We start from the raw sequence: 23165 nt of genomic DNA on the forward strand, positions 1-23165 counted from the left end.
AGTATTGCTATAAAACTAAACGAAGGTTGCTGTCTCTAAAATAAATCAAGAAACAGCAAACCGTTGAATGGATTCATACCAGTGAATTTCTATTTGAACCAGGATTTGTGTTTTAACTTACTCTTTACTGTGAGTAGCCAGGTAATGACAAGTTATTCTACATGGGGTACAATTAATCTAGAAAAGGCAGTGTAAACTGATTCATACTTGAAAATAAATGGAAAGATTTATGGTATGTTAGAATGGACCGAAAATAAATGGTTCCAGGACAAAAATGATCAAATGAATCATGAACAGCAGGCCATAAAAAAAAAGTTTGAAAAAATGTCCAGCAAAATGTAGGCTTTGAGTTTTCTATTGGTTTTACTGGGAGGCATTTACAATGTATGAATATACATTAAGTTTATTTCAACAGACTGTTTGGTGGCTTTGTTGAAGAATAGTGATATACTTGGAATTGTTGCACGATGAAGGCAGTAGAAAATACTCTCAACCTTGAGAGCATTTAATCTCTGAAAAATTAACTGTTGCCAAAATACTGTTTGATGTCAGTTTAATGGATTTTTTTTGGTATGTATGCTGGAGTTTCATTGAGTAATGCTTTATTTTTGTTGGATTTGAAAGAAAAATTCAGCAATGGGCAAAAGTTTAATCCCAACAGAATTTGTTATGAGCAACACATAAAACGCTGGAGGAACTCAGCAGGTCAGGCAGCATCTATGGAGGGAAATGGGTAGTTGATGTTTCGGGTCAAGACCTTTCATCAGGACTAGAAAGAGGAGAGATAGCCAGTACAGAAAGGTGGGGGGAAGGGGTGGAGCAAGACTAGCAGGTGATAGGTGGATCAAGGTGAGGAGGGGGGAAGAGTGGGAACGATGCAAGAGGCTGGGAGGTGATAGGTGGAAGTGACGGAGGGCTGAAGAAGATGGAATCTGGAGATGGAGTCTCGACCCAAAACGTTGACTGGCCATTTCCCTTCACAGATGCTGCCTGACCTGCTGAGTTCCTCCAGCATTTTGTGTCTTGCTCCAGATTTCCAGCATCTGCAGTCTGTTGTGTCTCCAAAATTTGTATTAACTTTCTTGTGAGGATTTCCAAGAAACATGATGTTTGCAAATGACTGAGGGTATGGTTGGGCCAGGCAGCTTTTTCCTCAATTTATAAAGAAAGACAAAAGAAATTCTAACTTAGTAATTTTTTAAGAGATTTACAATAGTGCTTTAGAGCACCCTCAACACTTAAAGGTCTGCCGTTCTCATTGGAATGTTCTTTAATCTCTTGAGGCCAAAAGTAAACACAGTGCCAAATAAAAAGCTGTGTATATACTAGTCATGTTGATATTTAGATTCCTGATACAATTGTGCTGATTGACTTTTTCAAATATTTACTTTTTTTACATTTCTATTTGGAAGATAAATATGAAGATTTTACACTGATACACAGCTTTTTTCATTCTGTCATTTCTGTTAATGATCCCAGTCGTGCATACGAATGTGATGTATGACGTCTCTTTAAGAAACGTGAGTTGTTATTTTTATACTTTTCTAAGTTCATTTGGTGGAAATACACATTTGATACAGTGTCTGTGTTAAGTTTTTTATTAAACAATTTCCTTTCAAAAAGCAGTAAAAATAATTTTCAGGGCCGATACTTAGAAAGTCTGTCATAAACTTTCAAATCATCTGTTCTAGACAGATTCTGCAAAACGAACATACACAAACTTGTTACAAAAGTTTCACCAGTCCACTTCAGTGTTCTTAGAATATCCATGGTAAGCCTTTTTTCAGTGTTATAAAAAGCTACATTAAGACTTGTAACCCTGAAAACAATTAAAGATATGTATTTGCACTCTGTCTTTCAAAATTTCTGGATGTCCCAAATAGCCACACAGGCAATGAAGAATAAAAGTCGCCTGTGTTAGTCATAGAGTCACACAGCACGGAAACAGGCCCTTCAGCCCAACTGGTCCATGCCAACCATCTAAGCTAGTCCCATTTGCCCACTTCTGGACCATATCCCCCTAAATCTCTCCTATCCATGTACTTGTCCAAGTACTTTTTAAATGTTAATGTACCTGCCTCAACCACTTCCTCTGGCTCATTCCATATACTCACCACCCTCTAGGTGAAAAAGTTGCCCCTTGGGTTCCCATTAAATCTTTCCCCTCTCACCTGAAACCTATACCTTCTAGTTCTTGATTCCCCAATGTGGGAAAAAGACTGTGGACATTGACCCTTTTTATGCCCCTCATGATGTTATCGGTATGATCACCCCTCACTCTCCTACACTCCAGTGAAAAAATTCTGCTCAACTCCATAACTCAGCCCCCTGAGTCCCAGCAACACCCTCATAAATCTCCTCAGCACTCTTTCCAGCTTAATGGCATCTTTCCTGTGGCAGAGTGACCAAAACTGAACATAATATTCCAAATGTGCTGACTCAGTGCCCTGACTGATGAAGACCAGTGTACCAAAAGCCTTCTTTACCACCCTGTCTACCTGCGACACCACTTTTAGGGAACCACTTTTACTTGTACCCCTAGGTCCCTCTGTTCAACAACGCTCCCCAGAACCCTACCATTCACTGTGAAAGTCCTACCTTCATTTGTCTTCCCAAAATACAACACCTTGCATTTATCCGAATTAAACTCCATTTGCCATTCCTCGGCGCAAATGGATGGAAGAAATATAGCAGGCAATTTGCTGTTGCTCAAAGAGCAATGGGATAATGGCCCACTAATGGAAAGTTATCCTTAGTTAGTGATTCTAAAGGGACCGCTTGGGAGTGGTTCCATTGGAGTCAATGGAACCAAATTTAGGAGATGGAATACAATGTGCTGTTCAACTGCGTGAAGTATTTAGTGTTTTCAATCAAGGACAGATTTGCAATCAGTTTCATTGAGAGGTGAATATTCACCAGGACATATGGGATTCATTCTGCTCATCAAAGCAAAAGCGCCAGAAAGGGTCTCAACCAAAAATCAACACCTGCAACAGTGAACACTCCCTCAATACTGGATGGTGGGAGGAGAAGAAATAAAAGGGCACGTGCTGCATCTCCTGAGATGGGGATGTGCCGTGAGGAGCAGAGTGGCTAATAGAGACAAGAGCTGACCAAGGTGTCACAAAGGGAACGGTCCCTTTGCAATGCTGGGAGGGGAGGGGAAAATGTGTATGATGGAATCTCATTGAAGGTGGTAGATATTGCAAAGGATGATCCATTGAATGCAGAGGCCAGGCAGGTGGAGAATGAGAACCAGGGGAACTCTATCGATATTGGTGAGTTGGCAAGGTGGAAATTAATCCTGAAAAACATGAGGCGATGCATTTGGGAAGACTAGCATGTACGCAATGAATGTTAGGATCCTAGAAAGTACTGGTCAACAGAGGGACCTTGCTGTACACAATAAAGGATCCCTGAAGGCAGCAGCCCAGGTAGTCAAGGTGATTAAGAAAGCATACTGGATACTTGCCTTCAAGAGGAAGTTATGGTACAACTATATAGAACCACAGCTGGAATACTGGTGCAGTTCTGGTCACCACAGTCTATGGTGATAGGATAGGAGTGGGTGTGGAGGAGATTCACCAGGATGTTGCCTGGGAAGGAAGCATTTCAGCTACAGAGAGAGACTGGATATGATGGGTTTGTTTTCCTTGGAGAAGGCTGAGGAGGAACCTGAGTGAGGTGTACAGAGTTATGAAGGTCATAGGGTAAATACTGAGAACCTTTCCCACTCAGCAGGTATCTATAACCAGAGGGCATAGGTTTAGCGTGAAGCTTAGGAGATTTAGAGGGGACTGAGGAATTCTTTCACTGAGAAGGCAGTTAAGTGGTGGCAGGCACTGTCACATTTAATAAGTCATAGATACAGCATGGAAACAGGCCCTTTGGCCCACTGTCCATGCTCACCATCAATCACTCATTTACACTAATTCTACATTAATCACATTTTTATCTGTTTAGATAAGCATTTGAAATTTGAAAGGTTTGCTGGCTAACAGGAAACTGATGCAGTGATGGAGAGGTTGGACAGGCTAGAACTTTATTCCTTGGAGCACAGGAGTATAAAGGGTGATCTTATAGAGGTGTATAAAATCATGAAGGGCATAGGGTGAATACACAGTCTTCTTCCTGGGGAAGGGGAATCAAAAACTAGAGGGCATAGGTGAGAGGGGAAATATTTAATAGGAACCTGAGGGGCAACTTTTTCACCCAGAGAATGGTCTGTATATGGAATGAGTTGCCAGAGGAAGTGGTTGAGGCAGGTATATTAATTTAAAAGGCATTTGGACAGGCACATGGGTAGGAAAGTTTCAGAGGGATATGGGCCAAATGTCAGCAAATCAGACTGGCTTAGATGGGCATCTTGGTTGGCATGGACCAGCTGAGCTGAAGGGTCTGTTTCTGTGCTGTATGACTCCATGATTCTTGAAATACAACGGCATAGAAGGTTACAGGCTGGGTGATAGAAAATAGGATTTGTACACATAGACACAAGGGACTGCGTCAGGAAGGCACCTTAGTCAGCATGGACGAGTTGGGCCAAAGGGCCTGTTTCCGTGCTGTATGACTGATGCTACATGATGGCTGGTGCGCACACAGTGAGCTGAAGGGCCGATTTCTGTGCGGTGTTACTGTGTCCTTGCACTTTCCAGGAGACAGGGTTTGAGCAGAGGCACAGGAAATAAATGAGGTGTGACATGGTCTCTGTCAACTATGGCAGAGGGGAAACTCTGGTTCAGAAAGAAAGACATTTCAGATGCATCGGTTTGGAAGGTCTTGTCATCAAAACAGATGCAATGGAGACAGTGGAATTGGGAGAATGGAAACAACTCCTTACAGTAGGCAGGGTGGGAGAAAGTATAACAGAGATAACTGTGGGCGTCTGTGAGCTCGCAATGAATGTTTGTAATGAACCTATCCCCTGAACTAGTGGTAGTGGAAAGGAGTCTGAGATGGACTATGAAGAAGAGGGCAGGGTGGAAATTGGTAGCAAAAGTAAATTAAATATTTGAGTTCTGTATGAGTGCAGGAACCAGCACCAATGCAATCTTCAAAGTACTGGAAAAAAATGTTGATGGAGAGGAAATAGATAGGGCAAAACAAGGAATGTTCCACATATCCCACAAAAATTTGTTGGGACATCCCACAAAAATTTAGCTTGGGTCCAGGCAAGTTCTCATGGCTCCACCTTAGGTACATTGAATGTGAGTTGGGAGTGGGAATATGAGAGCATGCAAATAGCTTCCTTGATTGATGTATGACTTCAAGTAATGGTTATATCAAATATTGCACCGGGAGCAGCAGGTACCAGATGGTATTGGTATATTGTCACATGCACCAAGATACAGTGAAAAGCATTTGCAACTAAACAAAATGCAGAATATAGTGTTGCAAGATAACAAAATGCAGAATATCTTTTGGCAAGAAAACAGAACGCAGAATATAGCTTTGCAAGAAAACAGTTGCACTGTGAATGAACATCCCAGATGCAGTACTGTCCTCCCAGCCGCGGGTGGCGCAAGGAGCTGCTGATGGAGCCGGGGGGGGGGCTGGAGCTCTGCGGATCACGTGGCTACGAGAGCGGGGAGGGGGCGCGGCATCGACGTGCGTGGGGGAGGGGGCCCCGCGGATGCCTGAGCGGTGACGTCAGGAGACCGCGGGCGGGGCGAGCGGTGACGTCAGGAGCGCGCGGGCGGGGAGGGCGGGGCGAGCGGTGACGTCAGGTGAGCGCGGGCGGGGAGGGCGGGGCGAGCGGACTGACGCGCGCACCCACCCGCCCGCTCTCATTCAAACCCCAACCGCCCGGCAGCGCGCGCCCCCAGAGCGCGGGAACGGTGCGCGCGTCCACGCCCTCCCTCGCGCGTGCGCGCTGGGTTTTTCTCCTCCCCTCCCGCCTCCTCTGGTTTCCTCTCACGGACGCCGCCGAGCTCCCGGCTCCATGTAACTGATCGATCGCCGGGGTGTGTTAGTTGTGTTACCCCCCCGGCCCGGCTCCCCCGCCCCATCACCGACCCACCGGGAGCGGCAGCGGCGGCCGCCCGCCCGCCCACCATGGACAACAAGGCCTTCACCAAGGAGCTGGACCAATGGATCGAGCAGCTGAACGAGTGCAAGCAGCTGAACGAGAACCAAGTGCGGACGCTGTGTGAGAAGGTGAGTGGGTCGGGGGGGTGAATCGAGGCCGGCGATTGAGCCGGGCCTGCTGGCCGGCGGCTAGGGAGGAAGGGGAGCGGCTCCGGGCCTCCCGCGGTTAGTCCCACGCTCGCCCCGTCAGAGGGTGCGGCATCGGCCGGGCGGGGCGCCGCCGCTTCCGGCTGCTGAAGGGTGGGCGCCCAGACCCCGCACCCCGTCCTCCTTCCCCCCCCCACATCGCTCCCCCCTCCCCCCACCACTCCCCCACCACCACCTCTCCCCCCACCACCACCTCTCCCCCTCTTCTCCCCCCCTCTTCTCCCCCCATCTTCTCCCCCTCTTCTCCCCCCATCTTCTCCCCCTCTTCTCCCCCCATCTTCTCCCCCTCTTCTCCCCCCATCTTCCCCCCATCTTCTCCCCCCATCTTCTCCCCCCATCTTCTCCCCCATCTCTCCCCCCCATCTCTCCCCCCCATCTCTCCCCCTCTTCTCCCCCCCCCTCTTCTCCCCCCCCCTCTTCTCCCCCCCCCTCTTCTCCCCCCCCCTCTTCTCCCCCCCCCTCTTCTCGCCCCCCCCCCCCCCAGTTGCAGCCAGAGGGGCTTCATCTGGCTGGGCCATGGGTGTGAAGGCAAATGGGAGCCTGAAACAGATCTATGGTAACGTAGCAGTGGAGGGGATTAAGGTCAAGCAGCATTTGTGGACTGAGAATCAACACTGACCTCTCCCAGTGATTGTCTTCATCCTTGTTTCTCTGTACACAGAGGCTGCCTGACCTGCTGAGTAAAGCCAGCATTTTCTACCTCTATCGATGTTACCATAGATATGGTGAAATGGTTCAGTTACATTGCCACAAGTTTTTTTTCTCTCGGGCAAACTTGTAATGTTATTGACTTTTGAAGCCGAGTTTATTATATGCACAGGCACAATGAAAAACTTATCTACAGAGAAAATGAAAAATATCTGACCTGTTGAATATTTTCAGCATTCTGATTTGTTTATAGTTTTGTTATTTTGTATTAATGATTTTTTAGTACTAAGCCACTTTTTGAAACAAACTGATGTGGATATTCAGCAGGTGGAGAGGTAAAGTTAAAGTTTCAGGAAAATGACCCTGAAACAGTGGAAAAAGCAGTTGGGTTTTAAGTTCCCCTCTCTACAACTCTTTTTTTTCAATTTTCCTATTCTGATGAAGGGTATTTGGCCTGAAATTTTAGCTGTTTTACTCCACAAATGCTGCCTTCTATGATGAATATTTCTGGCATTTTGTTTTTATTTACAACTTCAGTATCTGTAGCTTTTTGATTTTCACATCTTTTGAAGATTAGTGGCTTTGCCTGCAAACTGTCTAGTGCAGCCAGCTCTTAATTTTTTTATGTTGCAGCTTTAAAGCATATTGACCTTTTTTAAGTCTTAAATCTATTTAATTATTCAATAATGTAGTTGTTTAGAATCATCAGATGCTGTAGCTATTCAAGCCATTTTGTGTGCAGGCTTTTTGAAAGATCTGCCCAATTAATCCCTTGTTCGTGCTTTCCCCATTGGCTTACAAATCTTTACTGCATAAATATTTCTCCATTTTCTTGAAAGCTGCTAAGGAATCTGGTGCCATTGTCCTTTTGATTATCATCTTCCAGGTTGCAACATCTCAAAGTATAAAATAATTTCTCTAGTCTCCCCTCTCGTTCTTTTGCAAATAATTTTGAAAACCCTACTGAATCCTTTAGCCTTCAGTGCTCCGGACTGAATCATCACAAGTTCTCAAGTATCCTCAAACAATGAAAACTATACCCCTCATCTGTTACTTTTCTGCAAATCTTCACTCTACCTTCTCTTGGGCACTTCATTCATAGCATGTTGCCCAAAACTGGACAGAATATTCCAAGTAACTGGTCAATTTTTTTTAAAAAAGTTAATATTTTCTTGCTGGTAATGTTATATTTAAAAGTGCATGGTGCTTGCTTTATTCTCAATAGAGCTATCTAATTGTAGGATTATGTTAGCTGTATTTAACAATGTGAATCATTGTCCTCTAAATTGAGGCTGAAATTACAGTAATGAATTAACAATCCTGTAGTTTAAACAAATTTTTAAAATTCTTTGTTTTGGGTGTCATTTACTTTTTGTGTCCAGTTTCTTATTTTTGTTATTGTGCTAGAGAGAGTGCAGAGGGGAATCATTATAATATTGCCTGGATTGGAGGACTTTAGTTATGGAGAGAGAGTGGCTAGGCTGGGCTTGTTTTTCCTGGAGCAAAGGAGACTGAGAGGTGACCTCCTAGAGGTATACAAAATTATGAGAAGCAGAGATAGGTTAGATAGTAAAAATCTTTGTCTCAGCATAGGGGTGTCAAAAACAAGAGGGCATGGGCCTAAGGTGAGAAGGAGTTTTAAAGGGGATCTGAGGGGCAAGTTTTTTCTTTGGAGTAGTTGATAGCTGGACCATGCTGCCAGAGGAGGTAGTGGAATTGGATCCAATTACTGCATTTAAGAGGCATTTAGCCAAATACTTAAATAGGCAAGGTAGAGAAGGATACAGTCTTATTGCAAGCAAATGGGATTAGTTTAGATGGGCAAAAAGGTCAGCACGGACATGGTGGGTCAAATGGCCCATTTCTGTGCTGTGCGATTCCTGCTCTTTGGCATTATCTTTCATCAACTGAACATTCACCCATTCATGAATGAAAATGCTTGACGCTAAGTTATAGTTAATGGAAGGGGAATAAGAATTTGAAGCATGTGATAAAGCTATGGGCAGATTGCAGCTGTTTAGTGCTATAGGCAAATATTTCTGGGAACTAATGTGAGATAGTCTTTATAAAGCCCTTTGCAGCTAGAAAAAAATACTTCATCCAATTTTTGTGGGCTGGATTAAGACCCAGAGGTGAAAGGATAAATGCTTGAGCCTTATTATATTCTAAGATACTTCTTGCCTGGGTGCTATCTGTTAGAGAAATTTACTCTAACATCAAATGTAGAAGTATTCATGTGGGTGTTGAAGTGCAATGTGTTTAATCTTTGGACAGTAGGAAGTTATTTCCAAGAGAATTATCTCTGTTCAGGCCAGTGTTTCCTTATTTTTATTTCATTGATTTAGTGGGATACTTTATTCCTGTTCATTTCTTCTGGATATGCACCCTTGCAAACTTGTTCCCGTGCCATCAATTTAAATGTTGGAAGGACTAAAAGTTGGCTTTCTGTGGATTTTTGGTCATTTGATACATTTTTATTTAAAAACAAAATTTGTTGCAGAATACTTTAAGTGATCGGCATACTCTTTATTCTGTGTATGTACTTAATGTATTGTAGAATTCTGTCCAGATTGTTTACAGCCCATCAAGATAATGACTGGATGATCTTCCAGGCCTCTGCTGTTAAGTACTCTGCTCTCTGAGTTCTGAGAGTGACTAAATCTCCTCAGCTGAGATGGCATCAGATGGTAGATTCTGCTTGGTGATAGTGAGCAGATAAACAAATCCTCTTGCTCCTGTTAGCCTGATTGATATGTGTAGCTTGTATTGAAAATTGCAGATATTAACCATCAGTCTGTAATGAAGTGACATATAATGTTATGATAACTGGTTTTGAATGGAGAAATTTCTACTGTAAAACAGACTTTGCCTCTAATTATTTTTTGTCAGTAAATCTTAATCTGGGTTTCTATGTAAAGATTTTGCAGTGCATTATCTCAAGTTTACACACATTAACTTCAACCAAATAGCCAACTAAGATCAATTACAGGAATGTCCATGTAACAGGGACAGTAAATCCTCACAGCTTTATTTACCAGTCATCCAGGATATGTTGTGTGCCATCAGAATTGACACATAATTTTGATGTTTAGGGAAAGTTTATAGAACCAGTTTTTTCTATTTCAGGAGTTACTGTAATGAAAGTCTGATATTTTGCAACTGCATACTTCTGAAGAAAGAGCTTTGCTTGTTTGTGACCTCTAGTAGTGCATTCAGGAGACTATAACTGAGCCTTGTTACTAATTCAGCACCATAAAGTGGGTCTCTTTTCCCCTAAAGAATAACTTACTTGAGCATGCAATGCAACAAAATTCAAATAACACCATTGTATAGAATATTTCTGGTGAAAGCTGTATTGTTGATTGATCTAGACAGTTATAAGGCAGAAGGTATGTTTTGTTTCTTCATGTCGGTGGTGTGGGATGATACAGGCAGCAGAGAGTCGTTGTCATCTGTCCCTGCTTCTTTAACTGCTAATGGCTTGTTGTCTTTGTAATTGTTTAAATGCAATTATGCATTTTTAAGGCTCTATTTAATATTATGTACATCTTCAGATGTGTTGTTAACATGCTGATCAGTAGAATACACACCAATCAACTGAATGTGTGTACATTTGTTCATTTTGATTTGAGAAAGTTATCTATGAATCAACACTAACTGAATATTTTATCGGCATTGAATTTTGATTTTGGTTTAGCTGCAGGGTTTTAGAATTACTGTCTTCCACTGAAGACAGGTTTATAAAATATTATAACATATTGCTCAAGGTGAGGGTTCATGCAAAACCTTCCAATTTTTTTTCCAATAGCTTTTAAACTGCTATTTAAAGCCACATGCAATGACAAGTAGCAATTTTATATTCTGAAATTGCAGGGCTTGTAAATCATAGTGTTCTCAACCATGTGTTTTCCTTTTATCTGTTCAGTGAGATCTCTTGTGTTGCCTGAAACGTGGATAAGCACCCTCTCTCTAAAACCATGTCATGGCCAGCTGGAAGCCTTTAGTTAGCTGCACATAAATCCAATATTTAATTTGTTCCTTCTTGGTTTAAGTCATTACTGGTAGATTAAAAGTAGTTTCAATTGATTTCCAAAAGCTGAATACCTTGGTTGAAAGATTTGTATGCTTGGTCCAATAGCACCTACGGTGTACGCATCACCTACCTGAAAAAGGGTCATAGAGTTATACAGCAGGGAGATGGGCCCTCTGGCTCAACTCATCCAAGCTGACCAAGCTACCTGCCTGAGCAAGACCTATTTGTCTATGTTTGGCCCATATCCCTCTATTGGTATTGGTTTATTATTGTCACCTGTAGTGAGATGCAGTGAAAGGCTCTGTTTTGTGTGCCATCCAGACAGATCATATACATAATTACATCAAAGTAGTAAAAAGAAAACAATGCAGAATATAGTAATTGCAATTACAGAGAAAGTGCAGTGCATTAGACAAATGAAGTGCAAAGGCCACAAAGAGGTAGATTCAGAGATGGAGTTTGAGTTCATCTTTCAATGTATGAGAGGTCCATTCAAGAATCTGATAATGATGGGATAGAAGCTGTCCTTGAGTCTGGTGGTACATGCATTCAAGCTTTTTTATCTTCTGCACGATGTGAGAAGAGAGAATGACTTGGGTGACAGAGGTCCTTGATTACGTTGGCTGCTTTTCCAAGGTGTCAGGAAGTGTAGGCAGTTAGTTTCCTATTTGTATACCTGTTTAAATGTCTTTTAAACATCATAATTGTACCCTACCTCTACCACTTCCTCTGGCAGCTCGTTCCATATACCATCACCCTCTGAATGGAAAAATTTGTCCCTCGGGTGTCCTTTAAATTTTTCCCCTCTCACCTTAAATCGATAGCTCTAGATTCAGATTCCACTACCCAAGGAAAAAGACTAACTATTCATCTTATCTAGCTCCCTCATGAGGGGAATAGACACGATGGACAGTCAGTCTTTTTCCCAGTTGATCCAGATCCTTAGATAATCTCTTCTCAGTTCCACTATACCACCAATTTTGGTGTCATCTGCAAACTTACTAATCGTGCCAACTACATTCTCATCCAAATCGTTAATGTAGATGACAAACAACAGTGGACCCAACACTGATCCTTGAGGCACACCACTGGTCACAGGCCTCCAATGTGAAAAACAACCCTCTACCACCACCCTCTTACTCCTATACCAAGCCAATTCTGTATCCAGTTGGCTAGTTCACCCTGGATCCCATGTGATCTAACCTTCCTGACTAGTATATCATGAGGGACCTTGTCAAAGACTTTTAAACTTTTTAAATTTTATTTACAGCGTGGTAACAGGCCCTTCTGGCCCAATGAGTCTGCACCGCCCATTTTAAACCCCAAATTAACCTACCCGTACGTCTTTAGAATGTGGGAGGAAACCGGAGCACCCGGAGGAAACCCACGCAGACACAGGAGAACGCACAAACTCCTTTCAGACAGCGACGGGAATCGAACCCCGATCGCTGGCGCTGTAATAGCATTGCGCTAACCGCTACACTACCGTGCCGTTCTAAAGACCTTGTAGACTATGTCTGTTGCTCTGCCCTTGTCAATCCTCTTGGTCACCTCTTCAAAAAAAAACACAATCAAATTCTTGAGATACTATTTCCCACACACACAGCCATGCTGACTATCCCTAATCACTCCTTGCCTTTCCAAATGCAGGTAGATTCTGTGTTTCAGAATCCCCTCTAGTAACTTTCCCACCACTAATATTTGGCTCTCCCTGGCTTGTCCCCGTGGCCCTTAAAGGCACAACATATTCACCATCCAGTCTTTTGCTACCTTAGCCGTGATTAACAGTGATTCAAATATCTCTGCCAAGGGTCCTAGCAATGTCTTCCTTGACTTCCCACAATGCCCTATGTTACGGACTCAGTGAAAGTCCCTTTAAGATAGAGAGTGTGTGTGTATGTGTGTGTGGGGCGTGCTTACGTCAATAGAAGATAAAGGACGTAATGACGTTGTTGAAGAAGAAGAAGAAGAAGAAAGAGAGAGAGAGAGAAGGGAGAGAGACACCAGCCTGCTTGTTTTTCTCTATCGATGGATGAGAAACAATAACTGTGTTTACCACTGAAATCCATGTATGGAAGTTGGAAGTAATCCGGTGGAGTTCACTTTGTTGCTGACCTGTAGAAGGAAACAGGTATTTGTGTGTGGACGACCACGGTTCGGATGCTTTTCGGGGTGAGGAAGTCACTACCGAGTAAACACTGAAGTGTCGTTTGGGTTCCATCGTGGAACATTTGGATTTCGTATGTACTCTCTCTATGTTTTTCTACATCTACATCTTATCTTCAGACAACGGTGGTTGTTGAAGAAGCCCTTGCTCATGTTTCACCTTATGGCTTGCGGAACTGAACTTTAAGAACCATTCAGGAACTGGGAGTTTTGGACTTTGTCTCACACACACACACGAAGAGTTTAGTTTTGGGGTTAACGTTCGAGGTTTAACATTTTTGAATTCTAACATACTAACATTTTTACTTTTATTTTACGTATTATCATAAGTAGTGATTAATAAAATAGTTTTTAACACTGAATCATGCTCAGTGTGTTTCTTTTGTTGCTGGTTCGTGACACCTAGGATACACTTGGTCAGACCCCCAGGATTTCTCCACCTTTAAGTGCTTTAAGACCTCCAGCAACACCTTTTCTGTTATGTGGATATGTTTCAAGATAGTTCAAAGGATAATTTTTGATGCCAATTCTTCCATGCAAAAGCTGTGTTAGATGAAAGTGCACTTTCATCTAACACAGCTTTTGCATTGTGGGAAGTCATGCACATGAAATGGTGGTTCTTACACTAACTACCAGTTAATCCCAGCTATATCTCTAAATAGTTCCTAGGTTTGTCCCATTACCAAAGTAAATAAACATTAGAGATGTTGCTGTCTAATTAAGTGCCCATTGTTGCCTTTTTTTTGAGAAATCATTTAAATTTCATGCATCTCTTCAGGAAACATTAGATATTGACTATATTGTATAAAACAGCAAAGGAATTAAATTTATGCTGAGGTGTAAAGAACAGTAAAAGATTCTGGTTGACACAATGTTAAAAGAAAAAATTACAAAACTACTGACATAAGAATAAAGCATGTTTTGAAGGTCATGCACATAAGAAAAGCTAATTGATCTATTTAGTAACATGTATTAGATAATGATTTTTCAGTTCTGAGTATTTTCAAACCCAGACTAGTGGGATTGTAATCCCTAGAAGAGTGTAATATGGTAATTGGTATAGCAAAGTAACACCAACATATTACTTTAAATGAAACTTTGACAGCAGGATACAGAATTACCAGTAAACTGCAAATTTAAAAGGCTGGTGGAAAGAATTTTGTACAGATTAGTTAGGCAGCAGTTAAATAGAGTGGTGGAGATAAAATCTGGAGTCTATTATTTAAACAGTAGCTGCATTCTGCGTTGGATCTTTCTGGATGAACAAGCTTGATGTCTGTCAAGCATATCCATCTTGCAAAGATGGGTGGGGCAGCTGCCTCCCCTGACTTGCAACATTCTCCTGTATGCCCTTGGACATCTGGTTCATGAAATGGGAAACTATTGATTAGGTGGAAGTGCTTTACTGAGCCATGTTGTTTGGAAAGAATAAACACAGCTTTTATGTTTCACCCAGCTGTTACACCAGGCCAGGTTTCTGTTAATAGTTCCCCAGTTTCCACAATATTATTACCCCAATACAGAATCCTGCTTTATGTGTGATGCATTTTTGAGGCATCAATGTCTTGAACCATGCAGTAGGAGTTGCAGGTTCACTTAATTCCTCTTTCCTAACTGCATCGTATCCTGTCGCAATAGTGCTGTGTAAAGGAGACTGGATCATGAACATGGAAATGTGCAAATAATCTGATTCCTACTGAGAGATGGGGTCAAGGAGCTGGTGTCATTGTTGAAAAGTTTTGGCTATGACATAATACCAAATTATTTTTAAAATCCTTTATGATTTCCAAAATGCTTCATATTTGCCAATGCAATTCAGTTAAATGGTATTACATTGATTTCATCTGTCTCTCTCATTGCCTAAATTACAATAATGAACTGTCAAATTATTGCTGGTTCATATTTGATGCCAATATACTCTTTCTTATCACTCCTGTTGGCAGTACTGGTTATCATTGCTCAAAAGTGAATGTATACTCACATCATTGATGCTGCTTTTCGTTTTAAAAGGGTGCATATTTAATAGATTCCAGAAAATGAAATACACCAAGCAGTCCTTTAGGGACTCATTGAAATATCAAGTTGCTTTAGTTTGTGACATTTGGCAATGTGCTAGAGGAATTTGGTCAGTCTTAATAATTATTTTCAGTGTGGGGATGTTTTATAATTTATTGGATTTCCGGAATTTAAGTTACTAAACTTCCTTTCTTCTTGCTTCTTTAGGCTAAGGAAATTCTTACAAAAGAGTCGAATGTACAGGAAGTACGATGTCCTGTCACAGTGTGTGGTGATGTTCATGGGCAGTTTCACGACCTAATGGAATTGTTCAGAATTGGGGGCAGATCTCCAGACACCAATTATCTTTTCATGGGAGATTATGTTGACAGAGGTTATTATTCAGTTGAAACTGTTACATTGCTCGTAACGCTGAAGGTATGATATTTCCTTTAATTTATAGAATTCTTTTATGTCATGCAGTTATATCTGGCTTCCTCATAAATGCTTACCTGGCAGATTACTATTTGAACTACTGATAAACCTGTTTCTGATTCAATAATACTTTATTCTGAAATGTAGCTATTGGTAATGTTGCTCAATATTAATTGTTGCATTTTTTTAAAAAATAGGTTCGATATCGAGAGCGCATCACAATATTACGAGGGAACCATGAAAGCAGACAAATTACACAAGTATATGGGTTTTATGACGAATGCTTAAGAAAATATGGAAATGCTAGTGTTTGGAAGTACTTCACGGATCTGTTTGATTATCTGCCCTTGACAGCCTTAGTAGATGGTCAAGTGAGTAGAATGTCTTCTCATTTATTTCATGTTTTTAAGGCTTCATGGAGTGGTTTTCATGTATTCAAATCCTGTTCAATGGTTTGACTTGCTCTGGATATCAGATTGCTTTTCTCCTGTTGTCAATAGCACACTCAAGTACAAAAGGAACCAGTCTCTATAATTCCAGTATATTTTAATGCAAGTCTCAACATTGAACATCAGTTTAAGGGCTACATTCATTACAAAGTAGGCAAGGAGGAGGTCTAGTAAGTCAGTCTAGTTTATTGTTCTCCCAAAATGTTTCTTAATCTTAAAATTAGTTAAGGATAAAACAATGCTTAAGTCACAGATTGTGATGCATTTAATGGATAGGCAATATAGTATAAGCAACTCCTAGGAAGGATACAGGTGATTGTTATAAGATATGTTTTTTGGGTTGGTGCTTTTTCAAATGGATTTGGTCTTCTTGTGACTTAGCATAATCAAGAATAGTTGAATTTTTTTCATAGATGTTACCAGTAACTGCAAATCATTTTTTTTAAAAAAGTTACAAGAAACAAGGTGTACACAAAGGAATTTATTCCACTGTCTTTAAAGTGATTGGGGCTTGTTATGCATTTTTGTAAGCTTTTTTAAAGTTATAATTTTACAGTGTTGTGAAATTTTTTCCTGTATACTCAGCAGATATCAGTACTTTTTAAATTACTGATTTGTAATTCACAGATATTTTGCCTGCATGGTGGACTTTCTCCATCCATTGACACATTGGATCATATTCGAGCCTTAGATCGCCTGCAGGAAGTGCCGCATGAGGTAAGCTCCCTGCAATTCTATTTGGTTATCACTAATTCAAAAGTTATTTTGAAGTGGTGCAATAAAATTTAGGGCACAGTTAGTAAAGTTGCTGTCTTATAACTCTAGCAGCCTGGGTTCAATCCTGTCTTCCATTTTTGTCTATGTGGAGTTTGCACATTTTCCCAGTGACTGTATGGTTTTTCCTTGTACTCCAGTTTCCTCCCACATCCCAAAGACTTATAGGTTGGTGAGTTAATTGGCCACTCTAAATTGCCCTGTATGTAGGTGGGTGGTAGAATCCAGGGGAGAGTTAATGGGGGGGGGGGGGGGGGGGGGGGGGGGGTGAAGAATAGGTTACAGGGAAGCATTGGTGGTGAATTGTTCCATGAACCAGTATAGACTTGATGAGCTGAAATGGCCTTTTTTAAAATGAAAATGGTAAAGGATTAATGTCAGAGCACCATGGATCAAAAAATGTTCAATAATTTATCAATATAATTGACTAACTTTGGCCCTGGATGGCTGCTTTCAGGTTTATAGTAAGTACATAAAATGTTTAGTAGACAGTACTGCAATTTTGATTGAAGCTCAAGGTAGAGAGTGACAAGGTACTGCCGAGAATGTTCCAGAAATGACTGCAGCATTGCTGCCAAATGTACTTTGTAACATTTCATACTATCTCTGGAAACTGCTTTGTCTCTGTTTCACATACAGCAGTTTATTAAATCCGCAGATGATCAGAGGGATCTTGGGGTGCAAGTCCATAGCTTCCTGAAAGTGGCAACACAAGTGGAAAGGGTGGTAAAGAAAGCATAGAGCATACTTGCATTCATTGGTTGGGGTGTTGAGTGTAAAAGTTGGGAGGTCATGTCACAGTTGTCAAAACTTTGGTTTGGCCACATTTAGAGTACTGTGTTCAGTTACACGAAGGATGTGTAGGCTTTGGAGATGGTGCAGAAGAGGTTCAGAAGGACATTGCCTGAATTAGAGAGTATTAACTATAAGGAGAGGTTGGACAAAGTTGGATTGTTTTCTCTGGAGTGTTGGAGGGTGAAGGGCAACTTGACAGAAGTATATAAAATTGTGAGAGGCATAGATAGAGTAGATAGTCAGTGTATTTCTCTTGGGGCGTAAATGTCAAATACTTGAGAGCATGGCTTTGGTGAGAGGAGGAAAGTTTAAAGGAGGTTTATGAGGCATTTTGTTTTTAGAGAGTGGTAAATGCCTGAAATGCGCTACCTGGGGAAGTGGTGGAAGTACTTACAGTAGCAAAGGTTGAGGCATTTAGATAGGCACATGAACAAGTAGCGTATGTTAGACCATGTGCAGGCAGGTGGAATTAGTTTGGATTGTTGTCATAGTGGCACAGACATCATGGGCCAAAGGGCCTGTTTCTTGCTATACTGTTCTATGTATTAGCCTTCTGCTGCACGTTGTAGTCAAAGTAAAACCTCAGTATTTGACCTAAATTTACTGATACTAAAGTAAAAAACTATTGGCTGATGACCAAATGCCTGAATTGATCTAAATGTATAGACTAATATGAAATGAATTGCTTAGTTTTGCAGGGAATTGACTGCTGACATGTCCCCACATAACTTTCAGTAACTTTGGGATCTTGCACAAATGCAGAAACTGCAAAATTTCAACCAGCTGCTTACAGTTGTATTTTCCTGAATAAGCTGCAATGCTGGATGACTTGTGGGAATCTAGCAAGAAAGCCCAAGCAGTTCACCATCACTTATGTTAGCAAGACCATCCAGTGCTAGGTTGGACCTGGCACAGAGACTGCTCCATTGAACTTGACGGAGGAGGGACAGCTCTGAGAGATTAAAGTATTTGTTAATTTAAATTTTTTTCAGTCGCTGTATTTAAGTTGCTTTAAGCATTTTAAAATGTGCAGTCATTTTAATTTGTTAAAAAATAGGAGGCATTCAGACATTTGTCTAAGCTGGTAGCCAAGGTTTTTTTACACTTAAATTTATTTCATTTTGTTCAAATGTTTAAAGAGTTAGGTTTAAAACTAATTTTATAGATAAGCTGCAAGGAGAAGAGCAATTGTGAGGAATGTTACTGTAGATGTCTTATTCACCATGTCATCTTTATATCCCACTAAGATCATTAATCTGAAATGTTGACTCTTCCTCTAAGTGATATCTGAACTGAGATCTTCAAAGAATTTCTATTTTCTGTTCTTACTGCTTTATTCAAACAGGGCCCAATGTGTGATCTGCTCTGGTCAGATCCTGATGATCGTGGTGGTTGGGGAATTTCTCCTCGAGGTGCAGGCTACACTTTTGGACAGGACATTTCTGAAACTTTTAACCATGCGAATGGGCTCACTCTGGTGTCACGGGCTCATCAACTTGTAATGGAGGTAGGGAAAATGCACCTGAATTATTGTACCATGTACTTAAGTGGGAGTTGAACTCTTCAGATTGTAACTTTAAGATACAGGAAGCACAATATTTATTTATGCATTTTTTAAAAAAATTATTCCGTTATTCTGTTTCAATTTAGGCTTGATGAAAAGACAAAGTGGAAATTAATAATTGCCCTAATAATTTAACTGCAACTGGTCTAGGTCTGTCAAATACTGAAAGAATAGGAAATGGAGTTAATTGAGCATCAAACTTTTTTAAAATTAGCTCTATATGGCTGATTTGACTTAGTAAGATAAACGAGAAAGCAAGTTTGAAATGTTTTGGGCAGGAATTCATCCAGTGAACCCTTGGTGTAAAAGGTACTATAATCCTTGCAAACTTTAGCAATTGTTTAATTAATGGAATCTGTATTCCTAATGTGAATTCAGGTTAAATTAATAATGAATTTGGTGGGGAGGGGGTTCAATGGCTGATTTTATCAGATGGCATTATTGAACAGTATTTATTCTTTCTGGTCTTTGTAACTTGCTGTATAAATACTGCTGACCAATTGTTAGATGTAAATGTGTTCAAAAATTTTCAGATGAAGATATTGGCTGGTCCAATTTAAAGCCAAAAAAAATGTTTTACTTTATAGAACAAAATTATGCAAGTTTGTACTTAGGATTCATTGTGAAAATTTTTTAAATTATAAATGTATATGAATCAGATTTATTATCACTGACTTAGATGATGTGAAATTTGCTATTTTGCGGCAGCAGCACAATGCAAAGACATGCAAAATATTGATAGTTGAGACTGAGAAACTGTCTGCATAGACAACCTTGGCATAGCCTGCATTTGGGAAAAGAAAGCTAGAGCCATCCAATTGTTTACAGCACAAGGGAGTTTAATCTTTTGATCCTGAAATGCTGTCAGTTTTTAGAAAGCAGATGTAATTTTAATGGCTTGTGTAGATAAAACAGTATGTAATCCTGGTATTTTAAGTAGCTGTTATAACTTCTTATAATGTCCCTCCAGTCCTCAACCACCTTTACTTACATTGTGGTTTGGCAAATGTATGAAGAGTTATAAAGGGACTGAAGGATTTGCTGAATCGTTCAGATGCTGTGCAGAAGCAAGGTTATCCCGTTACTGCTATGAAAATAATGTAATGGGATCTTTTGTATCAGGAATAATGATCCTATTTTGCAAGATAAAGATCTTTCATCTGTTTGATCTCAGGGATACAACTGGTGCCATGATCGAAATGTAGTAACAATATTCAGTGCTCCAAACTATTGTTATCGCTGTGGCAATCAGGCTGCTATTATGGAACTAGATGATACACTGAAGTATTCATTGTAAGTATAAAGTAATCTAAATTTAAGGATATTTTAACATGGTTGCATCTCATAAATATCATTTTATTATAGAACTGATCAGTTTTAGAAAAAGCTGAAGCTAAGCAATGAAAATCAATGAACTGCAGATGTTTGAAATCTGAAATCAAAACAGAAAATGCTGGAAACAATTGGGTCAGGCAGCATCTGTGGAAAGATAAGCAGTTAGCATCTCAAGTTGAAGACCCTTCATCAGAAGTTTGCATTACCGCTAAGTTCAAGTAATAGTGAAGGTTCCACAAATCTGAAAAATCTTAAACTCAGTTTGACAATACATTGGACTTGAAGTATTAACTTTGTTTTTATTATTTATTATAATAAAAATAATTATTAACATTTCACAGATGTTGCCAGTATTTTGTTTTAACTGAAGCTGTGAAATGTTGGTTTGAAGATTAGATAGATTTATTAAGCAACTTCCCCAGTTTAATCTTCATGGGTAATGCTTCCCATGTTTGTATCTGGTAACTTGTTCAGTCACTTGTGTTGAATGTAAAGTAAAAATTAGGGCAATGGCTGAGGATGTGACTGGGCATAAAGTGATTCATCAGTGTACATGATGAAAGTTCGGTTTTACAGTTCTCTTGAAGGGTTAATGACAATTTCTCACCCTGGAGTGAAGGCAAGGAAATCATTGAGAACCTTTTGGTTCATCAGCATATCTCACAACTGAGGGCCATCAGAGAGAAGAAATGACATTGACTAGGCATGCAGTGAAGGAAGAAGTAAAAATATTGATTCAAATCTTTATTTCATGCTTGTTATTTCCAATCCCTCCACTCAACTCCTCAAACAGTTCCTTTTTTAAAAATGTTAAATACTTGTGTGAAGTTGTAGTTCCCCATGCAGTGTTCTTTGGTGTTCCATGTGCTGGACAGGGTATCTGGTGAACCTTTGATTTCCCTAATCCAGGGCTTTGATTCAGATGGGCAGTTTGCTGCTTTGCAATTTGTATTTTAATTTCCTATGTATATCTTATTCATAAGTTTGCTTTTCTCATATGTTTCTTTGTAAATTTTGCCAGTGTTTCTTTTTTGTCCGTTATGGCTTGAAACCTTGAAGATCAATGTGTTGTATTAATTCAGAATTACTGTTTTTAAACTTTTGCAAGCAGCTTATTATCAAACTAGATTTTAAACTTTTGGAGCAATGCACAAGATGTGCAGTCTGTTGTGTCTAGGTTTTAAACTTTACAGGTTTGTGGAATATTTAGTTTTTAGGAATACATATCTATATAATTGCTTCAACTTTGCTGTCTTGTGTTCGTACTACATTTTAAGACTACCGAGGCATATCTGACCTGGAGGTCTAGTCTATAGAGAACTGTCGTATTAGAAGCAAGGCAATTGCATCTTTATGATAACTGGGTGTATGATCAAAAGAAATGGTTTTGGTTTGTTTTTATTATTCGTTCCTTAGTAGCCTTATAGTATATAACTTCTGAAATCCTTTTTACAAGTTGCATATTTTGAAATCTTAGTTTGTATAATGGGCTTTATTTTGTTGTAATCTTCTATTTTACTCTAACTTTGAGTTGATTGCAGATGACTCATCAAAACTACTTCATTCCAGAAATTTGAGCTCTTTTGTATTGAATCAAACGTAAGACTTTTGACTTTTGGCTTTGAAAACCTATATGTGGAGCTTGAGGCATTACAAGACAGCAGAAGCATTTTAGCAGCAGATATTGGCACAATTTTCTGATTTGTAGTGTTGCTGAACTTCTAGTAATTTTTTTTGAAGCCTACGTTCTTGCTATTGCAAAGCACCAATGTCCCACTTGACATGAAGTACTCAATTTATACCTTGATACCAATTAGTGTTTTGTTTTATGTGCTAAGTGCAACTTTTCCTCTTGCAGTCTTCAGTTTGATCCTGCACCTCGCCGTGGAGAACCTCATGTCACTCGACGTACTCCAGACTATTTCTTGTGAAGAATTCTTTAGTACACTACAACTACGCTGGCAGTTCATCTGCTCTAGAAAAAGCAACAATAATTTAAATGTGTTTCTATTATTACTTCTGTTTGTCACACATGATAGCATTAACACGGACCAAATATGCTGTACTAAAGGCAGTCCAGTGCCTGGAACATTGAGCACAATTTGGCGATGATTACTTTTTTTGTTTCTAAATGGAAGCAAATGATATCTGGTCATAAGTCAAATTTTGCCTGCTGTCACTCGTCATTTTGTTTTACCCAGATACTGTGAAATATTGATGTAAAAATGGTATGATAAACAGATCTAAAGGCAACAGTCATGACATTACAACAGTCACAACTACAACTTTAGTTTTAACAGGCATGTATTGGTTTTCATACCTTTTCTGAGCAAGGTGCACACATGTTCTGAATGTATGCTACCAATGCTTGAAGGCACACGATGTTCCTTCTGGAGTGTTAGAGAAATGTCCTGTTTTGATGTTTGAATCACTGTTCTGTGTTACTGTACTTTTTTTCTGTATATATTTGACTTAAAAAGTGCTTGCAACTTAACTTGGTGTATTTGAACAATAAACTACTTCTCGTAATCAGTCACTGGGTTTCTGTAAGATACTTTAAATGATTAAATGGTTAGTTGTATTTCTCTCCAGTTGTAAATGAAATAATTTGTGGGCAACATACTTAAACTTTATGAAACATTCTTTAATTCTTTCTTCTTAGTTTCTTCCTATAGTATAGTCGGTAAAGTGTACTTTACTGAAGCTTTACTCTTTACCATAGGAAGAAGCTAAGAGG

General features: G+C 40.0%; 1 protein-coding gene across 1 annotated transcript; it reads left to right on the plus strand.

The window, feature by feature from the left end:
- Positions 1-5822: 5822 nt before the first annotated feature.
- On the plus strand, positions 5823-22964 carry ppp2cb (protein phosphatase 2, catalytic subunit, beta isozyme). The gene is made up of 7 exons (XM_052041775.1): positions 5823-6156; positions 15305-15514; positions 15709-15882; positions 16588-16677; positions 18875-19036; positions 20268-20386; positions 22287-22964. Exons 1-7 carry the CDS (start codon positions 6055-6057, stop codon positions 22357-22359), a joined length of 930 nt encoding a protein of 309 aa, XP_051897735.1. The 5' UTR covers positions 5823-6054; the 3' UTR covers positions 22360-22964.
- Positions 22965-23165: the final 201 nt, after the last annotated feature.

The sequence above is a fragment of the Pristis pectinata genome, chromosome 2 (assembly GCF_009764475.1).
Source record: "Pristis pectinata isolate sPriPec2 chromosome 2, sPriPec2.1.pri, whole genome shotgun sequence".
NCBI lineage: Eukaryota > Metazoa > Chordata > Chondrichthyes > Rhinopristiformes > Pristidae > Pristis > Pristis pectinata.